Source organism: Phacochoerus africanus, chromosome 14 (genome assembly GCF_016906955.1).
Source record: "Phacochoerus africanus isolate WHEZ1 chromosome 14, ROS_Pafr_v1, whole genome shotgun sequence".
Lineage (NCBI taxonomy): Eukaryota > Metazoa > Chordata > Mammalia > Artiodactyla > Suidae > Phacochoerus > Phacochoerus africanus.
In genome coordinates this window covers 49,328,051-49,344,965 of record NC_062557.1, presented here as the reverse complement: position 1 = coordinate 49,344,965, position 16,915 = coordinate 49,328,051, and the positions used below count along the sequence as shown (strand labels likewise).

Genomic DNA, 16,915 nt, shown 5'->3' with positions numbered 1-16,915 from the left:
CTTCATTCGTAGTTTTCCCGTTTCAAACAAAGAGAAATTGAGGAGTTCTGATGTGGCTCAGTAGGTTAACCCTAACCCTAACCCTAGGAACCACGAGGATGCGGGTTCAATCCCTGGTCTCTCCCAGTGGGTTAAGGATCCAGCATTGCCCTGAGCTGTGGTCTAGGTCGCAGATACAGCTTGGCTCCGATCCCACGTTGCTGTGGCGCTGGCGAAGGCCGGCAGCTCCAGCTCCAATTTGACCCCTAGCGTGGGAACCTCCATATGCTGTGGGTGCAGCCCTAAAAAGGGAAAAAAAAAAAGAGAGAGAAAGAGAGAAACTCAAATGATTTTTGTAGTGAATGCCTATAAATATCCACCACCCAGATTCTACAAATAACATGTTGTTCTGCTTGCTCCATCACGCCCCTATCCATCTCTCCATCCTGAATTCATCTTTCCTAAAAAGCACTTCAAAGTAAGTCGCAGACGTCAGTACCCTCTGCCGCCACACCTGGGGGGGATCATTGCCATCAGCCCATGAAGTTCGCTTCTGCTCCTTCCCCAGCAGCACCCCCAGCACAACAGGCAGCCACTGTTCTGTTTGTTTCCATCATAGATGAGTGATGCCTGTCATGGATTTTCTTTTTCTTTTTCTTTTTTTTCTTTCTTTTTTTTCGGTCTTTTTGTCTTTTAGGGCTGCAGTGGCAACATATGGAGGTTCCCAGGCTAGGGGTCCAATCGGAGCTGTAGCCACCTGCCCACGCCACAGCCACAGTAACGTAGGATCCAAGCCTCGTCTGCAGCCTACACCACAGCTCCTGGGCAACGCTGGATCCTTAACCCACTGAGCAAGGCCAGGGATCGTACCCATGTCCCCATGGATGCTAGTCAGGTTTGCTAACCACTGAGCCACGGCGGGAACTCCCAGATTTTCATGTGAGTGCGATCATGCAGCATGTGCTCTTCTGTGTTTGCTTCCCTTGCGATTTATCCACGTCGTTGTGGGTTTTAGTACATGACTGCTTCTCTCTTGTTCAGTGGCATTGTGAACATACCACAGTCCTTTATCCTTCCTCTCTGGATGGACATTTGCTTTGGGCCCGGTTTTTGTTCTCTTGCATTCTTTTTTTTTTTGTCCTTTTTTGCTGTTTCTTGGGCCGCTCCTGTGGCATATGGAGGTTCCCAGGCTAGGGGTTGAATCGGAGCTGTAGCCACCGGCCTACGCCAGAGCCACAGCAACGTGGGATCCGAGCCGCGTCTGCAACCTACACCACAGCTCACGGCAACGCCAGATCGTTAACCCACTGAGCAAGGCCAGGGACCGAACCCGCAACCTCATGGTTCCTAGTCGGATTCGTTAACCACTGCGCCACGACGGGAACTCCTCTTGCATTCTTAATTGCTGACCTCTTCATCGACACAGATTTGATTCTTGACCTTGACCTCACACCTGACTTAACCTCGGATTTGATTCTTGACCTTGACCTCACGCCTGACTTAACCTCCGTTTATGGTCTTGACCTCCAGCCTAACCCAGTCCTTTACTTTGATTTGAATCCTGACGTATGGCTTAGCTTATTGCCTGGCTAATGAACTGCAGACCGACCTTGCCTTGACTACCACTTCAAACTTGTTCTTGACATTATCTTTGACCTTCACGCTGACTTGGTGCCTGATGCCAGCCTAGACTATCTTAATCTGATTCTTTTCTCAGAGCTCAGCCTTGATATGGGTTCCAGTCTTGACCTAGACCCTGACCTGAGCCCTGGCATTGACCTTGAGCCCTTCCCAATCTAATACTTGATGTTGACTTCGACTTTGATCTGGCCTTCAGTCTTGACCCTGACCTTAACTCCAGCTTCTACCATGACATCACTCCTGATATGGACCATAGCCTTGACTTGACCTCTACTTTAAACTAAATTTTTTATCTTGAGCATGAGTCCATTTTTGACCCTTTCACCTTGGTTCCAACCTTCACTTTGACTGCAGCCCCTCACTGGTCCTTGACCTGGGCCACAACCTTCATGTCATTCCTGAGTTGACCTTAACTTTGTCCTTAACCTCAATTTCATCTTCTACCCCACGTCCCCCCCTGGGTTTCACCCCCACCCTCAGCACTGACTACCCTCATCCCCATCCCCCCCACCGTCTTCTCTGACCCTAGACTCAGTCTCCCCTCCAACTCGATCTCCTTGTCGGCGCTCCTTGCCTCTCCCTTAGCCTCCCCTGCAGATCAGTTTCTAAGCTCACGACCTCACTGTTTGTTCTGTTCAGCTGCCTGCTTCCTCGGGGATGTCCCCTAAACTTGGTGATGGGCTGAGTTGAGGGGAGTCAGGGAGGTGGAAGGGAAGTTTCTCAGGCAAGAACCCACCTAACCTGGCCCTCAGACTGGAGACGGGGTGAACGATGCCCCAGCCTTGAAGAAAGCGGAGATCGGCATCGCCATGGGCTCCGGCACAGCCGTGGCCAAGTCCGCGGCAGAGATGGTGCTCTCAGATGACAACTTCGCCTCCATCGTGGCTGCCGTGGAGGAGGGCCGGGCCATCTACAGCAACATGAAGCAGTTCATCCGCTACCTCATCTCCTCCAACGTCGGAGAGGTCGTCTGGTGAGGCCCTGCGTTCCTCCCCCCAAGCCCTCTGGACCAGCTCTGCTTCCCTGAGCCTGGGACACGCCGGCTCCTGGGATGGGGCTGCAGGGATGGAGGGACCGGTGCCCCGCCCTGGAAGGCTGGGGTCAGCTCAGAGCAGGCAGGGACGGGGCCACCTCATCACTCTCTAGAGGCCCTGATGCACCCCAGCCCCCGAGATCGCCCCTCCAGCCATAACCTTCTTCCCGCTTTCAGAGTCCACAACACACGATGGGAGGATTTGCCTCACCTTGGGACAGTAGTGTGTTCGTGTGTGTACTTGGGCGTGTGCCTGAGTGAGAGGTGTGCGTGCGCACATGCGTGCGTGTGAGTTCCTGTTCATATCTGGGCATGAGGACAAGTACAGAGCATTTGTGCTGGGGTGTGATTGTGTACACACTTAGGTTCACATGTGAGAGACGCCTGTGGGGAATGGTGAGCACATTTACCTGGAGGAGTACAAATTCTGCATCTCGGGGTTCCCATCGTGGCCCAGTGGGTTAAGGACCCGACATTGTCTCTATGAGGATGCGGGTTCAGTCCCTGGCCTGGCTCAGTGGGCTAAGGATCTAGTGTTGCTGTGGCTCTGGCATGGGCCTCAGCTGCAGCTCTGATTTGACCCCTAGCCTGGGAGCTTCCCTATGCTGCAGGTGAAGCTGTAAAAAGAAAACAAAAACAAAACAAAAAAAAAAGAATTCCACATCTCTGCCTGTGAGGGAAAGTGTGTAGGTGTTTGTGTTTGTGGGATTGTGTGGCCTGTGCTAGGTGTTGCATGCGTCTGTAAACAAATATGTATATGCTCAGGCAAGCACTGTGTGTGTGTGTGTGTGTGTGTGTGTGTGTGTGTGTGTGTGCGTGCGCGCGCGCGCACTCATGAGCCTAAAGCGTGCTTGCCCTAAAGAGGAGAGGCCTCAAGGGCAGGTCTGTTGAGGCTCCAGAGCTGGGCCTGGGGGACAGGGGTGGCCCAGCGCGAGGCAGAGCCGCGTGCACACACCCCTCACTTGTGCACACGTGTCCGAACTCGTGGAGTGAGGCAGGGCTGCTGTGGGGATGGCAGGGAGCTCTTGGGCCTGGCGTGTGAATAGGAGCTAGACCCTCCATTTGCTGGGGGCTAGAGCCCGTGACTCTGGTTCTAGCATCTTCCTCACGGCAATTCTGGGCCTGCCCGAAGCCCTGATCCCTGTGCAGCTGCTCTGGGTGAACCTGGTGACAGATGGCCTACCTGCCACAGCCCTGGGCTTCAACCCACCAGACTTGGACATAATGGAGAAGCGGCCCCGGAACCCTCGCGAGGCCCTCATCAGTGGCTGGCTCTTCTTCCGATATCTGGCTATTGGAGGTGAGTGGGGCCCCAGCCTTCAGTGGCATTCCTGGAGCTCCCTAAGACTCTTATATCGGTTATACTGACAAACTACAGACCAATATGACTCAGCCTGGTTTATTCCAAAAGAAACTATGTGGGTTCATATAACTGAAAAGACTATACAGGCTTCAGGCATGGCTGGATCCAGCCCTCAGACGGTATCATTGGCCTATTTTGGCTCTGCCTCAGCTCCATTCTCAGGTGTCCCCTGGAGTGGCAGAATGGCTGCTGCAGCTCCAGCCCTCATACTTGCAGCATTACAACCCCAAATAAAGCAAAAGAGAGAACCTTTTATCTCATTACTCCCTCAGTATTAGGATAAAAGTCTCAGGCCTGTTCTTGGTCCACATTGGGTCACCTGCTTATCTCCAAGCTAATCACTGTGGTCAGGGGTGGGGTAGATGCTGATTGCTAATTAGGGCCACCACTGGCACTGCAAACCACATGGCTTATGAAGGGAGAGAGGGGCTCCCTGACAGAGACTCAGAGAACTATTAGGAAGGGGAGACGGACGCCAGGAAACCGCAGTTGTCCATTATAGCCAGTTTCCTCCTGCCCTCCCTACAGTGTACGTCGGCCTGGCCACAGTGGCTGCCGCCACCTGGTGGTTCCTGTATGATGCCGAGGGACCTCAGGTCACCTTCTACCAGCTGGTGAGCAAGGGACAGCTAGGGAGCCCGTTGGGGTTATCTCGGAGGTCGAACTCACAGCCCAATTTGGAGTTCCAGGGGAAGGGGGTCCAGAACCCCATGGGTGCCCAACGGATGTCCCTCCCCGTCCCCACCCCCACCCCCACATCCAGCACCTAAGGAGGGAAGCTCAGAAGCCACAGGAAGTCTAGAGATGGTAGCACAGCCGCTGGGGCCAGAGAAGAGACTTCTCCTTCCCCCAGTCACTCAGTTGCAGGGGAACAAGGAGCCTAACTGCCCAGAAGTGTCTTACCTTTATTGGGAAACCCCCAAACATTGAGGGAGCCCCTCAATGCTGGAACTTCAGGCAGAGGGTCAAACTAGGTGTTCAAGAGTGGAGAATCCGCCAGGCTCCCCGCTTCCATAACCAACGCGTTTCTCGGGGAAGGGACCGCTGATCTATTGAAGTCACTTGGCTGGCCTGACATCACTCAGCACAGCTCTGGAAGCCAGCCAGGAGACCCCTGAGCTGCCGTCTGTCAGTCTGAGCAGCCAGTGCATCTCCTTTGCTTGAAAGAACCTTCAGGGCAATTCTGGCAAAACCGGTTGCGGGTTTCTTGTTTAAAGGGGAGAGCTGCAAGGATGCAGAATTTCTTTCCCTTGAGTGTGCCTGCCTCTGCTGCTTTCCTGTAGATAGAAGAGCTCAAGGGAGGGACCCCGACTTCTTGCCCCACTCTTGGAAGGGTCTGGGGAGCACAGGGTAGTGTGAGGTCTAGGCAGAGGCAGCCCAGGCATGCTTTCCTCCACCCACCAGCCCTCAAGCACGTGGGGTTCTCCCTTCTGGCAGCAGTGGGGGGGCACAGGCCCAGCCCCTCATCCCCCCGCCCAGCCTCGGGCACCTGCTCGCGGAGCTCCCGTGGGAGCAGCCGGTGGAGCGTGAGGATGCACTCACCCTCTGCTGCCTCCTCCTTCCGGCCCCGACTCTGTCACCATCCTTTGTACTGCAGACCCCAAATCCCCCACAGACCTACCCCCACACTGACTCTTCTTCTGAGCCCAGTCCCATGTGTCCAGCTGGATACTTCTTCTGGGATGTCTCACCGTCCCATTGCCCTCACCAAGTCCAAAGTCAAATCTGTCACCTTCCCCTAAATGATCCCCTCCTCCATCCCCATCTCAGTTCCACTGCCCACCTGGTCACCCAAGCCAGACCCCCGGGGGTCATGCCAGACGCACATCCCATGCCCAGTACCGGTCAGTCCCCAATCCCCTTGGGCCCACCTTCCCCGCTGTCCTCAGGTCATTCCGTTTCTCATTTGTCCACTTGGTCGAGAAATGGCTATTGGGCACTGACTCCGTGCCAGAAACAAATTGCTAGGGCTATGGCAGTGACCAAGCCGGCAGAATCTCTGCAAAGAGCATCCCGTCTGGTGGGGGAGAGCGCCCTGGACGTGGGCAGTCACATTTCAAGGTGAGAAGTGCTTCAGCAGAGAAAAGGCACTTGGCTGCAGGACCTAGAGGTGGTCAAGGGTTAGACCTAAGCTAGAACTTTCAGCTCCAGGTGTTGGAATTTCAGGAGAGGTGCCCAGAGCCCCTGTGATTTCCTGGAGGAATGCCGAACAAAGGTAGCAGAGCGGACCCTGGATCCTGGCTGCCCTGGTTCACACCCTAGTTCCATCGCACACTAGCTGTGTGATTTTGGAGAGGCTGCTTAACCTCTCTGTTGGTTTCCTCATCTGTAAAATGGATGATAATAGCCTCTGCCTCATAGAGCTATCAGGAGGCTATCCGGAGTCAATACTTGTCAAGTGCTTAGACCAACACCTGGCACCTAGTGAGCGCTACATATATAAGTTTTATTTAAGTTAATGAAACACAGCAGGGGTCCTTGCAGGAGAAGGTAAATAGGAAAGAGCCAGGGAGGCAAAGGGAAGGAGTAAGAAGAACAGGGGCTTCATTCAAAGAAACAGGGACATACACACACACCGCCCCGTGGGGCAGGGAGAGGGGGTTCACGATGAACCTGTGAGCCGGAAGTTCCAGCCCTGAGCCGGAGGCCACACTGTGACCCACAACCCAGGGCTCAGTGCACGCATGGTTTCTGGTGAAACCCAGGAAGTCTCAACTGGGCAGAGGGTTTATCTATTGAAACACCTCCCTGCGATCCTGTGTGTGTTTTCTTCCCTTTGCACGGGGCTAAGGACGCAGGCAGGCAAGTGCCGGAGCGGGAGGTGTGTGCAGCACGCTTGAATGTCCCTGTTTGCGTAAGGTCACTACCACTGCCATCTGGAGGTGGAGCCTGACGGTGGCGGTAGAGGCGGCAGGAGCACTTGGTGCTCTTGGTTACTGACCAAGTTTAGGACATTTTCTCTGCCCCGTGATTGGTGCCAAATAAAAGTGTGCCCTCAGGAGTGCCCATAGTGGCACAGTGGAAACGAATCTAACTAGTATCCATGAGGATGCCGGTTCAATCCCAGGCCTCCGTCAGTGGGTCGGGCTGTGGTGTAGGTCACAGACGTGGCTTGGATCCTGTATGGCTGTGGCTGTGGCGTAGGCCAACGGCTGCAGCTCTGATTCAACCCCTAGCCTGGGAACCTCCATATGCCACAGGTGCAGCCCCAAAAAGCAAAAAAAAAAAAAAAAAAAAAAAAAACCAGCAAAAAACGTGTGCCCTTGTCCCAAATACTAGAGGTTGGTTTTTGGAGAAAATCCCACCGTGGATTCAAATAAGATTCTCCATCTCTTTGTTAAAATAAGAAATCTAGGGAGTCCCCTGGTGGCCTTATGGTTAAGGACCTGGCATTGTTGTCACCGTCGTGGCGTGGGTTTGATCCCCAGCCCAGGAACTTCCACATCCTGTGGGTGTGGCCAAAAAGAAAAGAAAAGAAATCTAGCCAAGCCCTAATCTTTTATAATTGCTCATCCTGCATGAAAGAGAAAAGTGCCAGCAGCCCCTCTGGCTGGCAGTCTCCTTACCTGCATTTAGGCCACGCGGACAATGAAGGATGTGTTTCCCGGACAGGAGGTCAGACAGCAGGTCCTTTGACAGATGTCCCTTTGCGGGTTGTTTCCCCAGCAGGTGACCCCCATTTCTAAACCCAGAGTTCAGACTCCAGAGGCTAGATTTATCTTGTTGCAGAAGAGAGCTGTTTAACCCCGTGGGGCAGGAGAGAGCAAGACAGAGGTGCTCACGCGAGTCCTCAGTTCAGCATCTAATCCCAGCAGATGCTGTGAGCAAGATTTAGGGGCAGGAAGCAAACTCCCCTGGGCTGCAGGGGCCAGAGCCACTTCCCTTATCGAACCCGAGAGCTTCTTGTTACTTAGGTAGAAGCCGAGTAGCCAGCCCACACCTGCCCATCATCAGGCCGTGTCCTGAGCAAAGGACAATGGCAGAGTGCAGTTTCCGCAGCAGAAAGGGGGGGAGGTATGAGTGGACTCTTATTTGATAACAGTGACTGGGGCCCCGGGAGCCTTCTTCCACCCACCAGAGGTGAATTCTGCCCAAGCAGCCTTTTGCTGCCTGGTTTGCACATGCGTGTACTCATTCTGGGGTCTCAGGTAATCACCTCCGCTACTCAGGCCCCCACCGCCTGATGCCAGGGCCCTCTGCCATCCTGCCCAGCAGAACGCCCGCTGCACCCCCTCTGTCTCCGCATACCACTGTCCCAGAACAGGCTGCCCTTCTCCCTGGCAGAGTGCAGTTTCCTCTGTCCCCATCCTGGGTGAGCGAGCACCTGTCCTGGACCCTCCCTGGAGCAGCGCTGGCTGTGTTGCGTCCTCAGATGTGGTGGAGAGAGGCTTCCCCCTTCCCACGCCCGGCCCCCCCTGACCGCTGTTCTCCCCGCCCCACCCTGGGTGCCCTCAGAGGAACTTCCTGAAGTGCTCCGAGGACAACCCGCTCTTCGCTGGCACTGACTGCGAGGTCTTTGAGTCGCGCTTCCCCACGACCATGGCCTTGTCTGTGCTGGTGACCACCGAAATGTGCAACGCCCTTAACAGGTGGGCTGGGCAGGGGCGCCTGGAGCTGAGGGGTGGGGCTGAGGGTCGGGTGGGGCCCCGAATTGCGCTCAGAGGTGTCCAGGCTTGCGGTGTCAGGTTTAGGGGGTCTAGGATTGGGGGCTGAGGGTCAGAAGGGTCCAGAAGAGGGTTCTGAGAAGCAGTGGGAGTCAAAATTGGGGTCCAGGGGACCAAGGAAGATGGTGAAGGTCTGAAGAAATAAAAGGGCCGGGGTCGGGTCTGAGTGACACAGAAAGAGGGACCACGACCCAGGCCAGGCCCCTGGGGGCTGAGTGGCAGTAGGGACACACCCCTCTCAGCAGCACTGGCCTCCTAGAAGCTCTCCGGTCTTTAAAGGGCAGTGCCGAGGCTCGGACCATGCCCCACATCTCCACAGGGTGGGCGGGTGACCGCAGCAGGGCCTGCCCGCCTCCTGGCCTGAGGTGAGCCTCCTGTGCCCTTGGCAGCATCTCGGAAAACCAGTCGCTGCTGCGGATGCCACCCTGGCTGAACCCCTGGCTGCTGGCGGCCGTGGCCATGTCCATGGCCCTGCACTTCCTCATTCTGCTTGTGCCACCTCTGCCGGTGAGTCACCACCCTGCCCGGCACCCCTTCTCCAGCTCCTGGGGTGACAGGGTCCTAATCCTCTGACCTGGGCCTTTTGGGGCCCCTCTTGGGTGGCAACAGCCTGGGAGCTGTGGCGGTGGAGGTCTGATGGTGCTGGCACCCTGGCCAGCCACTGTCCTCCAGATGTGCCCCCCACTTCGGGAACCCCCTCCCGAGACCTGGGCAGCGAAAGACGTGGGGGAATCTCTCGAGGCTGGGCCAAGGCTGGGGAAGAACAATGCCCTTTCCTCTCCAAGTTCCCCGCAGGGAGAGGGCGCTGGTCCTGTGGGAGAGGGGAGGGGAGGGCACCTGGGGTGGAGGGAACAGATCTGGGGGGGACCTTAGATGTGCTCTGGAGGAGTCCGCCGTAGCCTGGGTGTAGGAAGCGGTGGACTTGGGGGCCTCTGGGCACTGCTTCCGTTAGCTCCCTCCCCCTTCCTCCCTGCCCAGCTCATCTTCCAGGTGACCCCCCTGAGTGGACGCCAGTGGGTGGTCGTGCTCCAGATCTCTCTGCCTGTCATCCTGCTTGATGAGGCCCTCAAGTACCTGTCCCGGAAGCACGCGGACGGTGAGCGGAGGCCCCAGGCCCTCCCTGCCCTGCTTGCCTCTGGCCTGCCCCCCCGCCCCCGTGCCTGCTTCTGCTCCCAGGTGGGCCGGTGCTAGCTTCAGCCTGTACCAGGGGAGGCGTCCTGGGGTCACCAGATGGAGCCCAAAGGGGCCCCGGTGGCTGTGACCCTTGGTATCTGCAGGGGTAGGAGCGTGGGAAGGGCAGGGCAGGCCCAGAGCCAGACAGGGCAGGTCGGAAGGGCTGGGGAAGGCGCCATCCCTACTGGGCCAGGGTTGGGGGTGTTTTTTGGAAGAGGTGGGGTTTGAGCACAGGTTGGAAAAGGGAGGATTGAACCTGGGGGAGAAGGGCTGGGCTCGCCTTGTTGGGTTCGCCTGGCTTGGCCTCTCCAGTAGGGCTGGGGCTCGGAGGCCGGACGGTGGCAAGGGGCCTTGGATGCCGAGATAAGGAACCTGGACGTCCTCCTCAGGGAAGTGGGAGCCATGGAAGGCTGGAAGCCTGGGAGACTGGGGGACTTTGGAGGGCAGATGGGGCTTGACTGAAGGCAGGGAGGCTGGTGGGCCTTGTTGAGCTGGTCTGGGGGAGACTCTGAGGCCCGGCCCAGGGTGAGCCAGTCCCAGGCAGTGCCTCTGGCTCCACCATTAACCAGAGATGTTGCCTCTGGTCCCAGGGCGGCTTGGCTTGAAAGCGTGGTGCTCTGCTGTCAGCGGCAGTAGAGCCCGCGGGATGGACACGGGCTGGGCATCTGTGGCCACATCGGAGAGGTGGGGTGGAGTGTGCCCGCTGGCAGCCCAGACAGCTCTGCCCCATGCGGCCGCGGTCCCTCGGGCCTCCTAAAGGCAGACAGGGCAGGGGTGAGACAGAGGACCCTGTTACGTTCCCAAGCCAGCCTGGTGGCCTTTTAGGGAAGTTTTACAGAGGCCTGAGGCTCATGGCTTCCCCAGATTTACAAGGGGTGTGTCCTGGGGAGAACTGTGGGTTCGGGGTCAGCCCGGGGGGTGTGGGGTCCTCTTGCCCCACCTCCTGGCTCTGCCCAGGTGTGGCTGAGCAGCTGTCAGGCAGAGGCCCGCGGGCCAGGCTGGGGGGAGCGGAAGCCTGAGACACTGAGCGGGGGCAGATCTGGGAGGGCCTAGGGTACGAGGAGGGGCTTGGAGTTTATTCTGATGGCAGTTGGGGAACCGTCAGAGGGAGTGACAGGCTGAGTCTGTAGTGTGACGCCAGGGACGGGAGGCTGATGCTGGGAGGCCTCGAGACCTAGCGGGGCAGGCGAGGACGAGAAGAGCTCAAGAAATCAGCAGGCCTGGCCTGCGGGACAGGCAAGAGGCCTTGGGTTCTGGCCCTCGTGATAGTGGGTAGTGGTTCCCCAAACTGAAAACCAAGAGGAGGCGATGCCCCGGGTGCTCTGGGGGTTGACGGAACACTGGGGTGAAGGAAGCCCCCGATATCTAGGGGCTGGAGGCGGCCCCCGAGATGCTGTGGGAGAGGGAGGCTCCCCCAGGAGAGGACAGAGGGGCTGGAAGGCACGGGCCTGGCCGTGTGCTCCCACGCACACATCCTAACACACTCTTGGTTTTTCTTCCAGAAGAAAAGGACCGGCAGTGAGTGCCGGGAGCAGAGAGGGGTCTCCAGGGCGTACCTCCAAGTGACAGTGCCCGTGCACCTGCCCCACCCCACGCCGCCACCCGCTTGCCGCTTGCTCACTGGGCCCTGCTGAGGCCCCAACGGCCGCCCCCAGGCCCCAAACCCGGGTCTCTCCCCGACTCCGTCTGCCTGGGGCTCCAGGAGTCCTGTGTCTGGGGCTCTCCTGGGAAGTTCATCCCGGAAGCTCTGGCCTGGGAGCTGCAGCCTGGGAGGGGCTGCGCAGAAGCCGGAGCAGAGCTGGAGGTGCCGAGGCCTCATCCCCAGACCTACAAGCACATGCTGGAGCCGCTGCCTCTTGCTTGGAGGCTGGGCATTTACTTGTGACCACGCCTCTGCACTGACGGACGACGCTCTCTCCCAGGGCCTGGTCTGCGGCCGCTCGGCCCCTGGTGGAGGGGGGACATCTGGGCCCAGCTGTGCGCTTCCGCAGACTCTGCTCACGAGGGCTGGGGCCTGTTGCTGTGTGTATGTGCAGGGGGTTGAAGGCCCAGAGAGAGGAACACAGGCGTCGAGGCTGGGGGCTGAGCAAGGACCCGCTCTCCTGGAGCCAGCCTGCCTGCCCACCTCCGCCCGGTGCACCCCCAGACTCGGGTCTCTCTGTTCCAAGCAAACCAAACGTGCTGTCTCGGGGTTGCGCTGCCTGTTCTGCCAGGCGGAGCATGGATTTGCCTTCTGTGTCCCTGGTGCCTGAGACCCCGGATGTCCTCGGGTCCCTGACTGACCGCTGTGCCCTGCCCCCCGACCCAGTGCACCAGGTCTGCACGGCTGGGGGCCTCTGAGTCCCCTGGACTCTTGGCCTTACTCTTTGCCCCTGACCCCACACACCCGTGAGCCGAAAGGATGTCACTAAAAATGGCTAGTTCCCCAAGGGCGCTGCCTCTCCCGCCCCCCCTGCAGTGACACGGGTGTGCGTGCGCGGGGATCACGTCCGATGCTGGGAAAGAGCGTTTGAGGGACAGAAACGTGCTCTTCACTCAGCTTTTGCCCCTTTGGCAAAAATGAGTGCTGCGCGGAAGAAAGCAGGGGAGGGGAACAGGGGGGTGTGTCGCCTTCTTGGGAAGTGTACGACGTGGTGACTTTGCGTGCAAATCAGGACTCACATCCCTGTTCTGGTCCCCAGAACGAGAAGCCCCCTCAGCCTGCCTTGCAGACAGATGGGCTTCACGTCCTGTGCCCCCTCCCCACTCCTTCCACCCTCCCCTCTCTTGAAAGTGAAAGAAGCAGAGCCTCTCCCGGTGCCCCAGAGGCCTGCGGGGCCGGGGCCTCGTACCCGCCTGCTGACAGGCTGTCTGGTAGAGAAATAAAGGTTGAGTGTCCGGGGCAACAATGAGGGGCCGTCAGCATCTGTTTCCTGGAGTGCGGTCCCCCTTCTGCCTGGGGGCTGCCACCCCCTGCACACTGCCCCCCTGCTGCCCTGCCACCGGGAGCTGTGAGCCCAAGTCTGGGGCTCCCGTGCTACCAAGCAGGGGTCCTGTCCGCCTCAGACAAGGCCCAGGGGAGGTGCTGACTTCCGAAGCCACACCCCGGTGGCAGAGGCGTGACTGCTTTCTCCTCTTGGGTGCAGCATTTGACAGTTTGTCCACATGACCCAAGCGCTTGACACATATGTGCTGGGAAACAGACGGGGAGGGGTCCAGGGCTCAGCAGCCCAGAGCACGGCTGGGCCTGGCATGGCGCTGGACAATCAGGGAACCCCAACCCTGGCTGTTTTGTGGGTCCTGCATCCTCCTGAGATTTTTCTCTTGCTCGATTTCTCTCCCCTCCTCTCACCTCAAGGTACCACCCACCTCTTGTCCTTCCCTGCCTGAGGCTCGCACTGTCCAGGACCTCATGAGGCTGCTTGACATTAACTGCTGACTCCCCCAGGTGCCCCCCAGGAGTGGGGGCTTGGGGAAGGAGGAGCGTGGCCCCTGACCTTCCTCATTTCCTCCTTTGCAGGGAGGACTCACTGCCCTGGGGAGGGAGCTCAGTCCTACCCACAGGGCCAGAGGCAGGACTAGCCACGTAATTTGTGGGGTTCTGTGCAAAATGAAAATGGGGAGCCTGGAGTTCCCGTTGTGGCTCAGCAGGTGAAGAGCCCAACTAGTATCTGTGAGGACGTGGGTTCGATCCTTAGCCTCGCTTAGTGTGTTAAGGATCCCTGGAGGCTGTGGCTGTGGTGCAGGCTGGCAGCTGCAGCTCTCATTCAGCCCCTAGCCTATGAGCTTCCATATGCCGCAGGTGCAGCCCTAAAAAGGAAAAAAACAAACACGTGGAGCCTGTTGTTCAAAAGTGAAGACCTTAACAGTGGCAGCAGAGCAGTAAACCAAGCGCAGGGCCCTCCCCTCCCGAGCACAGGGCCCCGTGCAGTGCGTGGATGGCACATCCGGGACGCTGGCTGTGACCCGACCGTGCAGTGCGTGGATGGCACATCCGGGAAGCTGGCTGTGACCCGAGGAGACGGGACCCGGCCTTGGGAGCTCCTGAGTTTTGTTCAGGAGACAGGACTTGGCCCAGAGCGCACCGCGGGAGCCAGGCATGGGCAGAAGGAGTCCTCGGTGGACAAGGCCCCTCTGTGCCGCTTCGCAGATCATAACGCCTTTTCAGACAGCTCAGGGTCCTCCACCAACCCCGTGAGAGGGGCCGGGTGAGGGGCGGGCGGGTGGTTTCTGTCCTACAGATGAAGGGCCTGAGGACCCTGAGAGTGGGACCACCTAGCTGGCCCTCCCCCTGATGGGCAGGCGGCAGGTGGCGCTGGAAAAGGCCTGGGGGCCTCATACCGGGCAGGTGGCCAGGCCTGCTCTGCCGCCACCCCCACCCAGGCCTGCCCAGGGCCAGCCCAGTTCAGCCCACAGCATGGAGCCTGACCGGCCAAGATGGGGCGGCCAAGGTAAACAGAGGTTTCCTACCTCGCGGCGCTGGCCCGGGAGGGAATTCCAGGGAAAGCCCCTGCACGCTGCTCCCTGGCTCGGGCATGGCAGCGGCCGAAGTGCCCACGGCCTCCCCCTGCCCCTCTGTGGGCAGGATTTTGTGCTCCTATGCCCCCCGCCTTGCACCTCTTGCAGGAGGAGGAGGGACCCCCTTTGGGGTTGGGAGAAATGACAGGCAAAAACAGAAAATGAAGACTTGGGTTCACACACAGACTTGACCCCAAGTGTTCATAGCTGCTCTGTCCACTGTACCCCAAGTTGGAAGCAACCGCGGTGTCCGTCAGCGGGGGGCGGGGGGGGGGGTGCGGTGAACACCGTGGCAGGCCCGTGCGGCGGAACACGCCTCCGCAATGAAAGGGACAGAGCAGCCGAACACATGACACGTAAAACCCTGGTACTGAGTAAAAGAAGCCAGAACCAGAAAGAGCCCATACTGAGTGATTCCACCTCCATGAAGTTCCAGAAAAGGCAAAACAAATCTGTACCCACAGAGCAGATCCATGACTGCCAGAGCTGGGGGTTGGGGAAGATTGACAGCAAAGGGCCAGGAGGGAATGTTCTAGGGTGATGGAGTCGGGGGGAGGGGGCCGTCGCATGCATCTGTCAAAACTCATCAAACTGTGTGCCTAAAATGGCTACATTTTATTGCATGAAAATTATACTTTAATGCAGTTTGATTTAGAAAAAAAGAGAAAAGAGGCAGGAGCCAGAGGAGGTGGTGGGCACGCGATGGCTGTGGGTGCAGTGGTTTTGGTGTCAGCAGGAGGCGGGCCTCGCGGTGTGGGTGCAGTGTTTGCGGTACAGGGGCCCAGGCCAGCCCCACAATGTTCCCCCTTTCCAGGAGCAGGAAGAGGCTGAGGACCAAGGGGAAACAGCCCAAAGGGTGGAGGAGAGCTGGGAGGTGTGGCACCTCAGCCACTGGGTCAGAAGGACTCCAGCCAGGTCACGGCCCATAGCGGGGTCGGGAAGGAAGGGGGCATAAAGAGGCTGGAGAAGCTGTGCCAGGTCAGGGCAGTGGGGGGAAGCCAGCCTGGGACACCCCCCCCAGACAGTCCCCTGAGGCCAGCCCAGGACCCCGTTCTAGCAGCATCCAAGAGGCTGTGCGGCATTAGGAGCGTCCCTGGGACCCTGAGGCTGGCCCAGATGGTGTGGGGAGGTAGGACCGAACTCTGCAACCTCAGGACCCCAAGTGGCCACGGAGACCCAGTGGAGCCTGTGCTGACCACCTCGAGGGCCTGGGCTGGCCTCCAGGACAGGCACAGGCCCCCTCCACACTCACAGAGCCGCTAAATTTAGCAGGCAGGGGAGGCCGCCCTGGGGCCGAGCGCTTGGCAGCACTGCCTTGTCTCCCTACAAGGCCCGGCCCAGTGCCCGAGCTGGCCATCCAGCCTTTGGGCTTATAAGGCAGCTCTGGAGTCTTGGGGTGGGCTCTGGGCCAAGATCTCAGACTTTGGGGAGCCTCCTTCCCGGCCACCAGCAGACCCGGGAGCCCCTTGCTGTGTGACCTTGGGCAGCGGCACTCAAGTCCCAGAGCCTCAGTGACCTTATCTGTAAAATGGGAATTCTCGAGCAGACATCACAGGGCCACTAGAAAGAAAAACCTGCAGAACCACGTCTCCCTTGCTCCTCAAAATGCCTCAGACAAACGCAGATACCTGTGCCGTCCCTGACGTTGGGGCCGAGGGTGGGAAAGCACAGCATTTTAGTCCCAGGGAAGGGGACATGACCCTCTCAGCCGCCTATCTGACTCTCGAAGAGTCTTTGTCGAGAAAAGGAATTGGGGAAGGAAATGTAATTGCTTTTCTTTCTTTTCCTTTGGGCACATTTTGGTTATGATAACATCCCCGAATGAGACCGGCGTTTTCTAAGTGTCAAGATCAGAAGCGAGGCTCTAAGAGGAGCACTTGCATGTGCGCCAAGCAAGTCTGTCCATTGATCCATCGGTTCGTCAGCAAGCCTGGCTCCTCGGAGGAGTTAGAGGAGGAAGCCGGCGAGGAGGGCGGAGGGAAAGAGAATGAGGAGGTGGAGAACATGGTGACAGCGCTGAAAGGGACAGACATCGATTAGAAAATGATGGCGTTCCCGTCGTGGCGCAGTGGTTAACGAATCCGACTAGGAACCATGAGGTTGTGGGTTCGGTCCCTGCCCTTGCTCAGTGGGTTAACGATCCGGCATTGCCGTGAGCTGTGGTGTAGGTTGCAGACGCGGCTCGGATCCCGCGTTGCTGTGGCTCTGGCGTAGGCCGGTGGCTGCAGCTCCGATTCAACCCCTAGCCTGGGAACCTCCATATGCCACAGGAGTGGTCCCTAGAAAAGGCAAAAAGACAAAAAAAGAAAAGAAAAAGAAAAAAGAAAATGACTGTCTAGGAGTTCCTGCTGTGGTGCCATGGAAACGATCCAGATAGTATCCATGAGGTTGCGGGTTCAATCCCTGGCCTCGCTCAGTGGGTTAAGGATCCAAAGGCGTGGCTGTGAGCTGTGGCGTAGGTCGCAGACCTGACTCGGATCCCGTGTTGCTGTGACTGTGGTGTAGGCCAGTGGCTACAGCTCTGAGTCGACTCCTAGCCTGGGAACTTCCATATGTCGCAGGTAC

General features: G+C 58.2%; 1 protein-coding gene across 3 annotated transcripts in view; it reads left to right on the top strand.

Annotated features, from left to right (window-relative positions):
- Nucleotides 1-12,744, top strand: part of ATP2A3 (ATPase sarcoplasmic/endoplasmic reticulum Ca2+ transporting 3) — a 33,962-nt gene extending 21,218 nt beyond the window's left edge. The window contains exons 15-21 of one of the 3 annotated variants that reach the window (XM_047756596.1): nucleotides 2,373-2,593; nucleotides 3,751-3,953; nucleotides 4,545-4,630; nucleotides 8,472-8,605; nucleotides 9,070-9,187; nucleotides 9,659-9,776; nucleotides 11,359-12,744. In XM_047756596.1, coding sequence (XP_047612552.1) covers nucleotides 2,373-2,593; nucleotides 3,751-3,953; nucleotides 4,545-4,630; nucleotides 8,472-8,605; nucleotides 9,070-9,187; nucleotides 9,659-9,776; nucleotides 11,359-11,375 — 897 coding nt within the window. In that variant the 3' untranslated portion in view covers nucleotides 11,376-12,744. Of the gene's footprint in view, nucleotides 1-2,372; nucleotides 2,594-3,750; nucleotides 3,954-4,544; nucleotides 4,631-8,471; nucleotides 8,606-9,069; nucleotides 9,188-9,658; nucleotides 9,777-11,355 lie in introns of those variants that run through there. The other 2 variants (XM_047756595.1, XR_007131575.1) reach the window with 2 other exon arrangements.
- Nucleotides 12,745-16,915: the final 4,171 nt, after the last annotated feature.